This window comes from Mesoplodon bidens, assembly GCF_964165515.1.
Source record: "Mesoplodon bidens genome assembly, chromosome: 16".
NCBI classification, from domain to species: domain Eukaryota; kingdom Metazoa; phylum Chordata; class Mammalia; order Artiodactyla; family Ziphiidae; genus Mesoplodon; species Mesoplodon bidens.
This window is the reverse complement of record NC_138173.1, coordinates 40,566,819-40,580,249: the sequence shown is the minus strand read 5'-3', so window position 1 is coordinate 40,580,249 and position 13,431 is coordinate 40,566,819. Positions and strand designations below refer to the sequence as shown.

At 38.0% G+C, this 13,431-nt stretch overlaps 1 protein-coding gene across 3 annotated transcripts in view; it reads right to left on the bottom strand.

Annotated features, from left to right (window-relative positions):
• The window catches only part of CPQ (carboxypeptidase Q), a 513,729-nt gene that overhangs the window by 106,352 nt on the left and 393,946 nt on the right, over positions 1-13,431 (bottom strand). Inside the window, exon 7 of one of the 3 annotated variants that reach the window (XM_081258895.1) lies at positions 6,141-6,658. The exons of 1 other annotated variant lie outside the window; for it this stretch is intronic. In XM_081258895.1, the coding sequence (XP_081115021.1) occupies positions 6,479-6,658 (180 nt within the window). In that variant the 3' untranslated portion in view covers positions 6,141-6,478. Of the gene's footprint in view, positions 1-6,140; positions 6,975-13,431 lie in introns of those variants that run through there. One more of the 3 variants, XM_081258894.1, reaches the window with a different exon arrangement.

Below are 13,431 nucleotides of genomic sequence, written 5' to 3'. Positions count from 1 at the left end.
AATGCCCCCTACACTCCATCAGCACCTTCCCTAGAATGTTCTCTTCCAGATACCCACAGAGCTACTTCTTTATCTTCTTCAGACCTTTACTCAAACCTTACTGCAGTGAAGTCTTTTTTGCCCCCCACCAACAAAAATTCAAACCCTCCCTTCACATATACCCTATCTCTGTCCCATCTTCTTTTTCTCTTCAGCTGTTCTCATATCATTTTACTCATTTATCCACATCATCAGCCTTGATGAACAAGAGGAGGGCAGAGTAAGAGGAGGGCAGAGTTTAAAACAGTGCCTGGAACTTAGAAGGCTCTCAACAAACATGTGCTGAGTGAATGAATAAATACGTGTATGTATGTGTTTAAACACATATGTGTGTATGTATGCATGTGTAAACCCTGTAAGCACACCTTTAGATGCTATTTTGGGTGACGGTGGTGGTGAAGATAACAATGATGAGATGGTTGCTAGTGCTGGTGGTAAAAGGCAACATCAGTTTTTCAGAATATGTTTTTTTTTTAATCTTCTCAAGAAAGCGTAAGTTTCAACAACTAAAGGTGAAAGCTGAATCTTTAGTGTATATTTTATAAAGCTCTTCAAATATACAAGTTTTTAAAACATCCGTTATATGTGCTAAAAATAAATCCTTCCTAGAAGGCTGTATAAAGTGATAGCAATCAAAAATGCCCTTCAGTTCCCTAAATACAAGCGAAACTTCTAAAATTCCTTCAATAATGAAATACTAAGATACTCTTATTCTCAAAGCTGTGTGGCAAAAGGAGTCTCCTTTTCAGGCGAAAACAGTGCTGGAAGACATCCTTATGTAGAATCCCTATGTCATGGTCATTTCACTATCAGAGATGAGAAACCCTAATATGCAAGATTTGCCAAAATAAAATGGCCACCATTAACAGGAGGAGAAAGGATGAGCAATTAACAACTGAACTGCCCAGGGGTCATATACATAGATTTTTTAAAATATTAAATAATTTTCAAAAGAAACCTTAAGGTTTGTTACGCTAGAGTTAGTACAACGTGAGATTAATAATACGTGGTGTCATCACTAAGACTCAATTACAGAAACTAATACATGAATCCTGGGACTATTTAGAGCTTTAACAATTGCTTTGCATACTTAGTAAGCTTTAAAGTATTCAGACAAAATGAAGGAAAAATAATAAACAAATGAGGCAATTTAGCTTTGAGAAGAGTTAAGATAATTTAATAGGTATAGTTTAGATAAAAAGAGACTAAGGAATTATAGCAATTACAGAAAAAAATCCAAATAGGTACGTATATTGAGATAAGGGATGTGGAGAAAAACAATTTCCCTCATCTGAGAATAGTAATAAGCAACAGCAGTAATCACCTAAAGGTAGAAGAGGAAAATCGCTACAGTAGAAAACAGCATCAAACACGTTGGAAATAATGATCATTCTGAAAAGCCACCTGAGGACCACTTAGCGGAGACCAAACACTAGAAACGCTTGAGGCAAGTTGAACATAAACAGTTAGTCAGGCACACAGACCTCACCCCAGATTTCTCTTTGGTTATCTGCAATCTTCATCAAGGATATCATTAGTGTTTGAAGGAGATACAAGTGATTAGGGTAATAATCCTTACGGGGTCATCTGTTTTAGAGTGGAGTGGATGCTACAATTCCCACTTCAATGGTGATTGACACTGGGAAGTTAGAGGAGGTGATGCACAGATGCTAATATCACTTGATACCCTTCTCGGCCATTAGGTGAAAAATACTAGGCAAGTTACTTAATACCCTGGGCCTCAGTTTATTCATTTGTAAGATGGGGATACTAATAGTTATTTTGCCAGTTTATTCAAAGCAGGAGTTCTTAACCGGGCACCCCTTGGTGGTTCATAAATTTGGAGTCAGTCGGTGAACTGGAGTGGGAAAAAATTACATCTTTACTTTCAATATCCTCTAACTGAAATTTAGAATTTCCTTCAATTATGGATGTAAGTAACAAACCACAGTAGTATTAGCAGAACCTGTCACTTTGTCATCAATAGAAATCACAGATATTTTCATATCATATTAGACTTATTGTAGAAATTTCAATCCTTATGTTCATCACTACTTTGAAATTACAGTAATAGATAATACTGCAAGATCTTATTATTTTATGCATTTAGAAAACATACCATTATCATGTATTTATTTAAAAAATTTTGATAACTGCATTTTAATAGAATTCATATCCTTGTAATACTATGCATTTTATTTTATGCATTCAAAAATATTATTTGAGAAGATGTTCATAGGCTTTACCAGACTGCCAAAGTGGTGCATGGAACAAACAATGGTCATGAACCTCTGTTGGGTAAGTGGTAACTTCACCATTAAGGTGATGATGGTGATGATGATGATGATGATGACAGTGATCATTCCTCCTGTTATTATTACTAAACTCACTAGAATTCATTTGCCCTGGATATCTGGATTGCAGTCTTGCTTCTGTAACATAACAGCTGAATGAATTTGGCAGGTCATTTAATCTCCCTGAGCTTCATATCCTCTTCAACAAAGACCAATTTAACAGGGCTTTTCAGAGGATCATATGAATTTATTACGTGTATTCAAAGGTATATTGTATACCAAATTATTCAGTTATCTTGAGACTTTTTACTGTTAGTGTCACCAACAAGAGTGCCTAATAAGTAAAACAGCCATATAAATGATCATCCAAACCGATGAGAGCTTGGAGAGTGAAAGATCAATAATTATGGCAGGACAATGGGTGGAAAGTGGACTATCTAAGGTAAATCAGGAACCAAGGAGCTACTTAAATACTACTTTTCTGATTTTTTTTGTGTGCCTCCTATTTCTGCCACTATAAAATTCAACAGATAAACACCAAATTTCCTTGATTTTAAGAATCACATTTTCCTCCTATTTTAGCATTTTGGTAATTGGAATGCACCTTGTTATTGATACATTCCAGAAGACACTTGCCAAATTCCAGGCAATGAAACAAATCGTGCCATATATTAGTTGTCACTGTTTGTCTGTGTACAAACGTCTTCATACACAAATGGTCTCTGGGATTTCATTTTACACTTTGGTTAAGTTATTGGCATTAGTATCGATATAGATCACTAAATTTTATATGTGAGCCCCTAATTTTGATTTAAATTCTTTATAAGTTTTTATGTACACAGAAGATTGATTTTCATGTGTGAGGCAAAGCAATGAAAGGCAGTAGAAATCGCCAGATGCTCAGACTAGACCCTAGAGTGTTCAGGGTTAGTGAAGACGGGTGTCACCAAACATGCGTCATGGAGGCCTCTACTCTGGTACTGAACAATTTGTCGAAAGAGTCCTTAGAATTTCAAAAGAAGCTGTATGACTTATAGAAATATTAAAATTTTTTAAATGGAAAAAAAACCCAAAACGTAGCCCCACTGGAAATACAGAGGAAAGCCTATATTCAATATGCCTCATAATCATGCTGTCAACCCTGAAGGTGCATCCTTAGCGCCTCGTCAAAATAAGGAGCACAGGTTACACAAAGCGGCCTCTCACCCCTACATGAGGCCTCACTGCTCAGGACCAAAAGGTATCCAGCGCCATCTTTAGACTCGGAGAGACTTTGATTCTGACTACAAAAGTGTGAGATATTGTACGTTATTGTCAGTTTTTTAAAACTGTACATTTAATGTAGTCTTATTTTTCCTGAAAAGCTTTATTATTCCTAACTGCACTCCTTAAAAGTGATAATCCTTAAATCAAAGAAATGGAGAATTGAATCTCTTCCAACCAATCCCACGAAGTCCCTCCTTAATTTTCTCTCCCCTCTCTCAGGCTCCACCATTATTTTATAGCTTAAATCTGAGAATACAATATTTGACGTTCTGTTGTTCTAGCTGAAGAGGTGTGAATGGCTGAGTTTTTGGTTTTTTTGGAAACGTAAAAGGACATTTCTTCCACCACTATTCGTACATCAACTGCTCGAGCCATGTTTAAGAAGAGAGAGGGGGCTTCCCTGGTGGCGCAGTGGTTGAGAGTCCGCCTGCCGATGCAGGGGACGCGGGTTTGTGCCCCGGTCTGGGAGGATCTCACATGCTGCGGAGCGGCTGGGCCTGTGAGCCATGGCCGCTGAGCCTGCACGTCCGGAGCCTGTGCTCCGCAACGGGAGAGACCACAACAGTGAGAGGCCCGCGTACGGCAAAAAAAAAAAAAAAAAAAAAAAAAAAAAGAAGAGAGAGGAATAGTCCAGACTCTTGCAGCTGCTGGTGGCCGTACCCCTAGACATTCCTTGGGTTTCGCTGTCAGTAATAATTTACTCACATAAGTCTCACTACCCTACTTCAATGATAAATATCTGCTAAAAGAAGGTAGTATTATTCACGTAAATGAGGAAGGCACTTTTTATTTAGAGTAGTCATGAGAAAAGTGAATTTCATTCCACTTGAAAATTTTAAGTGAAAGTCCACAATTGCTGACTTTTATGAAGACCACATTAAACTATTACTTCACATGTGTCACTTCCATATAATGAACTAATTAGCTGGGAAATTATATTTACATTCTCAATATTTTTGTACAATAGGAATATCATAAATTAGGTATTAACACAGTTTTAAAGAACTGAAGGTAGAAGCTTTGTATACAAGTGATTATTTTTTCCATCTTCATTTGCTCCATTCTTATCTTGGTGACTCAGAAAAAAGATGTTTAAATAGAGCCTTTCAATGGAAGCCATCACTACTATGTTCCATGTCAAGGTAATTGCCTTAAAGATGTGAAGATAAAAATCACATGGGCGGTCAGTATTTCTGTCAAGCTCTTGTGGAAGCCAATAGACTTAGTGCCTTAGGTTCCAATTATTTGTTACACTCTTGAATATATCCTTCATTTTCCTTTTCCTTTCCATTTCTGTTGCATTAGACTTTGGCAGGCTGAACTACCCGAGAGAGGCAGCTTTTGATCACAGCCACCTTTCACTGAAGAAGAGCAAACACCAATCCATTCTGGCAGGTACAATTTTCCACACATTCAGAAAACAGTTTGCCAAGAGTAGTAACAAACTGAGTTCCGAATATGAAGAAAAGAACATATTAAAGGTATAAATTTTTAAAATCTCCCCACCAAGGAAAGAATAAATTAGAGTCCACTTTCTTAAAAACAAATACAAACAAACAAACAAAAAAACAGAAAAAGTGTTAAATCATTTGTTCTTTGAGTTTACTTTGCAAATAATGTTTAAATTTATCTTTTGCAATTCACAATGCATCCCCCATCCCATAATTCACCTTTCCTTCCTTAGTGTTTTACACAGAAACTACTAAGGCAGGCAAGGTTAAGGTACACTAACTTTTGGAGACCTGATGGCTACCTTCTTTTATAACTGCTCCTCTGGCATTCTAAGTTGTATCCTTAAATTAAGACATTGCTAAGTGGACACGGCCTGCAATATGCTTGTTGTTTAATAATGTTAAAAAATATTGACACAATGAAATCTCTGCCCTTGGAAATCTTTAAAAATAACATAAGTAGGGATCCATCCTGGTGTATCCTCTGTACTTAGTGTATCAGGCACAGCTATCCTGGAAGAAGGAAGCTGGACTCGATTTATGGAGGCTCTCGATATATTTTCCTAGGTGTCTAAGCTCAACACATGTAGAATAGATATAAACAGATAAATACATATACTATATCTGTCTCTCAAGGATCTCAATTTTCCTTTCTTTTAAGATTAGAGGCAGTGGGAGATGTCCTAAGGTGGTACCCAGGAGAGCCTCTGATCTGAAGACTATCTTCTAAATAGTGGAATGATTTTAACATTTATTAGTGTGAAGAGTTTCACATCACTGAAAGTTCTGTTTGGATTTTTTTTTATTTTATTGGGTTGGCAAAAAAGTTCGTTCATTTTTTTCCCGTACGATGGCTTTAGTAGCGCTTAGTTGTCTTTAACTTCATTCAAAACAATTTTGTTAGACTGTATTGTGACAGCTGTCATATCAGCGTGCATTAAAAAAAAACATCAAAACTGGTGAATTTTTGTGTAGCCATTTTAATATTGAAGATGGAAGAAAAAAAGCAATGTTTTTGACACATTACGCTTTGTTATTTCAAGAAAGGTAAAAACGCAACTGAAACGCAAAAAAATGATTTGCACAGTGTATGGAGAAGGTGCTGTGACTGATCGAACGTGTCAAAAGTGGTTTGCGAAGTTTCGTGCTGGAGATTTCTCGCTGGAGGATGCTCCACAGTCAGGCAGACCAGTTGAAGTTGATAGCGATCAAATCGAGACATGAATTAAGAACAATCAGCATTATGCCACACGGGAGATAGCTGACATACTCAAAATATCCAAATCAAGCACTGAAAATCATTTGCATCAGCTTGGTTATGTGACTTGCTCTGATGTTTGGGTTCCACGTAAGTTAAGCAAAAAAAACTTTCTTGACCATATTTCCACATGCGATTCTCTACTTAAACGTAACAAAAACATTCTGTTTTTAAAACAAATTGTGATGGGAGATGAAAAGTGGATACTGTACAGTAAAGTGGAATGAAAGAGATTGTGGGGCAAGCGAAATGAACCACCACCAACCGCGCCAAAGGCCGGTCTTCATCCAAAGCAGGTGATGTTGTGTATATGGTGGGATTGGAAGGGAGTCCTCTATTATGAGCTCCTTCTGGAAAACCAAATGATTAATTCCAATAAGTACTGCTCCCAATTAGACCAACTGAAAGCAGCACTCGAGGAAAAGCGTCCACAATTAGTCAACAGAAAATACATAATCTTCCATCAGGATAATGCAAGACCACACGTTTCTTTGATGACCAGGCAAAAACTGTTACAGCTTGTCTGGGAAGTTCTGATTCATCCGCCATATTCATCAGACACTGCACCTTTGGATTTACATTTATTTGGTCTTTACAACATTCTCTCAATGGAAAAAACGTCAATTCCCTGAAGACTGTAAAAGGCACCTGGTACAGTTCTTTGCTCTAAAAGATAAAAAATTTTGGGAAGATGGAATTATGAAGTTGCCTGAAAAATGGCAGAAGGTAGTGGAACAAAAGGGTGAATATGTTGTTCAATAAAGTTCTTGGTGAAAATGAAAAATGTGTCTTTTATTTTTACTTAAAAACCGAAGGAACTTTTTTTTTTTTTTTTTGCGGTACGCGGGCCTCTCACTGTTGTGGTCTCTCCCTTTGCAGAGCACAGGCTCCGGATGCGCAGGCTCAGTGGCCATGGCTCACGGGCCCAGCCACTCCACGGCATGTGAGATCTTCCCAGACTGGGGCACAAACCTGTGTCCCCTGCATCGGCAGGCGGACTCTCAACCACTGAGCCACCAGGGAGGCCCCCGAAGGAACATTTTGGCCAACCAAATATCTATTGTCTAGCTAAAACATTACTTAGAAAGTACCCCAAATTAGAAGAAAATTACAGGGAAGATTAAAAAAAAATCATTGTAGCAGTATATAAAAAGTTAACTTCAGGGACAAATAAATATATTTTTATACTTTTCAGAGAAAGTGAGAATATAAAACATTGAGAATTATTGGTGACAGCTAATGTCTGCATGATTATACAAAATCCCTTGGCCTTAAACTCCAAAATGTGGTAGAATATGATTCTGTGCTATATGTGTTTTAAACTAAGCACTTGGAAGTGACTTCTCCATTCATCCATTCGTGTGTTACTGTAGCCACCATGCCTGAATAAATTGGTGTGTATGTGCTTCAGACTATGACAAGCGGATAAATGTACATATTAATATAAATGTAGGTAAATCCTACGTATAAGATAAGTATACAGAGAAGTGCATGGTCAGAGAAGTTCTTATGGCTGAAGTCTAGAGACAGAAAAGCTAGGTTCAAGTTCAGGCTCTGTACCTCATATCTGTGCTGTGCAACTTTGGGTACATCTTTTTATTAACCTCTCGAACCTCTTTTTTTTTTTCCAAATATGAAGTAAGTTAAGCAGTCCATGGCCTGGCAACTACCAGGGTCATGACTATTATCAATGTCTATGAAAAAGTATTCATATTTATAAATGATCATATAGATGCAAGAGATTACAATGACACCTTGTAAATAATAAGAACATAGTACATAATGGTTTGGGAAACGGAAGCTTTCAAAATTCTTGATTGTTTCTTTTCTCTCTATAAGTCTATCTAAAAAAATCTCTAGTTGAATTTCCAGATCTATGAAAAGGAACAAAGTATTTTCCCTTACATGAAAAAAAAATGGACAATTTTCACAAAGCACTCTTCCCTCTGTTTACTATCACATTCTCTTCCCTTTGACTTCCCTAATTCAAATGACAAAACAGCTTCATTGTCTCCCATTTGGCTCTTTGGAGCATGATAAAGTATTCCAGAGCTTTGGAGGGGAAAATACTATCCAGTTATGCCAATGTCAGGGGAAGGATGCGTGCTATATATTCTCCTGGGCCTTAGTTAATACCTGGAGAGTTTCCTGAAACACATTTACAAGTATTTAACACAGCATCACCTCTGCTTTCACAGGGATGAGTTTTATTAAATGAAACCATAGAAATTTATAAAAGCAAATTACATTCCTGTTTTAACTAGTAATGAAAATTCTGTCTACTCTCAAAATAACTCATGTTACGAAACCAGTTTAAACCTTTGTTGAAAGGCCTTGTTAAGCTTTTAAAATTCGAATTGTTGTTTATATATGTTTTGCTGTGTGGGGTACAAAAGCTCTTGAGAAATTGATTCTGAGAACTCTCCCTTAAGAGAACTCTGAAACCAAAGCAGTTTAGACAAACTGCTGGTTGTTCGGGGTAACCTCAGCTTCTAGAATGAATAATTGTAAATGCAGGACAATCATTGGATAAGAGGATGCAAGAGGATGCAAGGATGCATCTTTCTTTCTTCTGAAAGAAAATAAGGAATCAGAGTTCTAATCTTTTGGTTGGGAAAAAATTATGCCTTTATGTTTTTAACACAAATAGATGAGTCAGAAGGAACTATAGATGTGCCCTAATAGATAAGGAAGTTAGAAAGCCAGAGCAAGACTTTCTCTATCAGGGGCCAAGTGGTATCTTTAAGACAACACAGGACTTGGGTTAATACTTCTAGGAATGACCTATTAGGATGAGTTCCAGAGAGAAAGACAAAGGCCTGTGGGCAATACTCAGGTTGCACTCTCAGCTGTGTCCCACAATTCTGCTTCTCAGTTCCCTGTTTGATCTTCAGCCCTAAAAGCAACATAGTTTTAGTACTACCTATTTTGACTTCTGGACACTGCTCTCAGAGTACAAAGTAAACTCACCATCCAGTATCTGCTTTCTAGCATTGATCTTGCTGGCAGCCCTGCTAGTTTGATTCTGCCCGTTCATTCCTCAAGCCATCATCGACAGACCATTCTTCAATGATTATGTATTATTCTAGCACAAGTACACAAAAACCACAGCAGCCAGAGTAGGGGGCAAACTTCCAGAAGGGCTACTGATTACCAAAAGACATGAGTTTCTTGGGGTCTCTGGGAAGAGCCTCTCTCCCAGACAATAATTCAGATTTAAAAAAAGAAACATTGCAGGCAAAGCTACAGATAAAACTAGGATGTGGTTAAACAGTGAATGACAATTGTTAAGGATTAGTGGAAAGTCGTCCAGATATATTAGAGTGTTCATTTCTTTAAAAGATGCTTCTATATGTGTACACTTTTAAAAAAAATGCCATTTAAAATATATTTTCAAATGTTATCACATTTAGTTATCTTAATAAAAGGTTCTGCTCGTGCTTTAGGAAATATTGAGGAAGTATGTTAACCCCTTCCCCCAATCAACTTACTATGCCTGTTGTGTGGCTCAATAGGCTAGAACTAAGGCTACAGACTGACCTGGTAATGGTGTGTTCTCCTGGCCAAATATCTAAGGGACAAAAACTGCAACCTCTTGACTGCTGAGCATACAAATAACAGTCATATTAAAATCTAAGTGTTAGCGGCTTCCCTGGTGGCGCAGTGGTTGAGAGTCTGCCTGCCGATGCAGGGGACACGGGTTTGTGCCCGGGTCCGGGAAGATCCCACATGCCGTGGAGCGGCTGGGCCTGTGAGCCACAACTACTGAGCCTGCGCGTCTGGAGCCTGTGCTCCGCAAGGGGAGAGGCTGCAACAGTAAGAGGCCCGCGTACCGCAAAAAAAAAAAAAAAAAATCTAAATGTTAGAGATAAGACACTTTAAATGTTAGAATACCATCATGTGCTACAAAGCTCTTCCACCAAAAGGTGTGATCATGAGATTGGAAAAGGCTTCAGAAGAAAGTTCTCTAAAAACTTCTTTCCAATAACAGGAATCATCATATTATGGCCAGCATGCCAATTCTGACCGCCTATCCCTTCTCCACCTCTTCCTCCTCGTCCCCTCTCCCCCCTTCTCCTTCTCTGCCTTCTTCTCCTCCTTATATTTTACTGGGAAACAGCTCTGCTCATTTATTTAGTATTGTCTATGACAACTTTGGCACTACAATGACAACTGAGTAGAGAGATCGTATGGCCTGAAAGCCTAAAATATTTACTACTTGGACCGTAAAGAAAGCTGGCCAACCCCTGCTTTTAGAAGACAAAGGGAAGATGACATTCCCAGGCAAATTAAAATAGTGCTGCTGGTTAGAAAGTGGTTTGCTGACTCTGTAATGTACTACGGCCCAAGTGCATGGGGATAAGACAACTTAGTCCCAAAGGCTCTTGTGATCCATAGGTCACTTGTGATCCTAAGCATGACACCTCAGTTCAGATTTGTGTATCTTGGTGTGCCAATCTGATTTCCTTAGGAAGTTCATGCACTAAATACGCTATGGGTCCTTCTGGGTCAGATCACGACCTGGTTAGCAATAGGGAGGCACTGAGGCAGAAACTGTTTGTGCCTAGTCGGCAACCTCTAGTGAGCTGGTAAAATGGGCTGGATACAAACTGAAGTCCTTCATGGTTTCACAACTGGAGAACAAATGAGATAAGATGCCAGCCACAAGAACTCACAGTAAACCTGAGTGTTTTGGCACAACGTTCTCAGAAGCAACTTTGAAATGCAGTTGGCTTATTTGGCTTAGTGACGGTAGCAGAGAAGTCAGGATATGGTTCTTTACATGTATGGGCTAAAACTAATACCCAAGCCAACTTCACTGTGACCTGAAACCATAAGGCCTTATATGACAAATATTGTCCCACAACTCTAGTAGGCAAGGTCAAAGATTCCATTCTTGTTGTCACAGCCAGTCTTCTTACTTTATGTCTTTTCTCTTATGTGGAAAAAAATAATAAAAGCTTAGCTAAGACGGATCCCTTCTAAAGAGATAAAGGAAAGAGGTGAGTGAAAGCCTACTCTTGTTCATTTGCAAGGTGGCATAATGTGATTGTCCTAATACCAAAGGGAATATTTTGACAACTCTTCCCAGGCTGACATAACATCTATATATAAATACCATACAGAATATTCTGGAGTCCCATAGTCATAATGGAATTCTCAGGAGAAAGCAAATACAAAAGACAGCCCTTTCCTTTTTTTAAAAAATGAAATCCACAGATTCTAATAAGACCCCAAAGGGCCCCCAGGTGTGCTATAGAAACTATGTGAATGTTGGAACTACATGGGGCTCCAGACCAAGAACACGCTGAGATAAATGAAATTTAAACCAATTTTGTGATATGCTTGACAGACTAATGCAAATACCTAGGCACTGAAAGAAAAACATGGGATGCATAAAAGCCCAGCAGTAATGATTAAAACAATAACCTCTGATTAGTACATCTATACTGCATGGAACATTAACAATATAAGCAAGGCCGTTCTGGAGACACAGTCCAGACACAATTAGGCTGAATGAGTATATCAGGTCTATTATTTTTATAACCAGAGCTGCAGATGAGTACAAAACTGTGCTCACTCTAGCACTGTCAATCTAGCTAAATTAACATTATATAGAGGCAGTAGGATTGGCAAAATAAAAATGTCAAAGTAAACCCATTTGCCCAGATGACATGAAGAATTCTCACAAGCATCTCTAAATATCCCTTTATTTTTGAGTGGAACATGAACGCAGTGTGGGCTGGGAAGTTGGCAAGAACTTTACTACTAAAAGAAGCTAGCATTTTTGTATATTTACTTAAGAGGAAGTTTTGTTCCTCAGCGTGGCAACATCAGAAGTTCTGACAAAATATTATATGTATTCATTTTAACTTTTTCTGTTTTACAGTCGGCTAGACTTAGGATAAAATAGTGTATTTAGAATGATCATACATCCCATCCCTCATTTAATAAAGCCTGTTTAAAATATTGCCTATATTAATGACTACCAGAACACGGCAGTGTTCATAATCCCAGTAATTCAATTGCCAGTAGTTTGTGCAATAAATCAGGAAAAGGTTAAAATATTTTTCATGCCAGAAGAGAACATATCAATCTATTTTATTTGATTACTTTGTGTAATGAGGCTTTCTCAAGGCCAGATTACCTTACTCATTCTAATTATGCCAGATCATATTTTTGCTTAAAATGGAAAAGATTAAAAAATGCCAGCAATCCAGTTGAAACTATTTTAGGGTGGTTTTCCTCCTTTGTACGTTTCAGGACATGAGAAATGACATCCTGCTCTCCTTCCAAGAGTAGAGAAGAAAGTAACATTGTTCCCATGAAAAGCAGATTAGGCAAATGGCATCTGGACAATACTCATTTTCCTCATTGACTTGAAAATTCAATAAAATCATCTGTAATATTTTTTAATTACAAAGTTAAATTCCACTCCTATAAGTAAACTCTTAAAAATCACTAGAGCACAATAATATCCTTCCATATGTGGTGACATTTCCTTCTCAGTGAATGCAAGCTGAATTCAACCAAAAAGGCAGTTCATATTTTTTAAAAAATAATAATTTTATCAATAAAGAATAACACAAAGCATTTTCTGACATCTTTTTTCCTGCCTTCTAGAATAACCTCTTTTCTGGGCATAAGGGAAATCTCCCTCCCCAAATGCTTTTGGGGCTCCTTCTTGCCTCAGGCTCCCTTTGGCTCCAGTTGAGTTCCAGCAGCCCCAGCTCCCATGCGAAGTCTGCCTCCAAGGAGTCAGCTGTTGCTTATGAGAGGATGGCATTTCTATGTCCTGCTCTTCCAAGCTGTTCCTCCAAATTGAAATAAGGTCACTCCAACCATTAACAGCTGGGTAAAAGGCCCTTGACCTCACTAAGTCATAAGGCAGCATACAGAATGAAGGTGGTAGTCTTAAGGCAAGGAAGCAGGAAAGGGTGAAAGAATGATGACTATCATAAGTGGAGTCAGAACTTTTCTTGGGACTTTTAGAGTGGTACCTTGTAAAATATAAAAATATTACTCCCGCAAGAATGGTCAGAAATAAAAAGTCTAACAAATACTACTAAGTATTGGGAAGGATGGGGAGTAATTAAGACTCTCATGTGTTGCTGGTGGAACG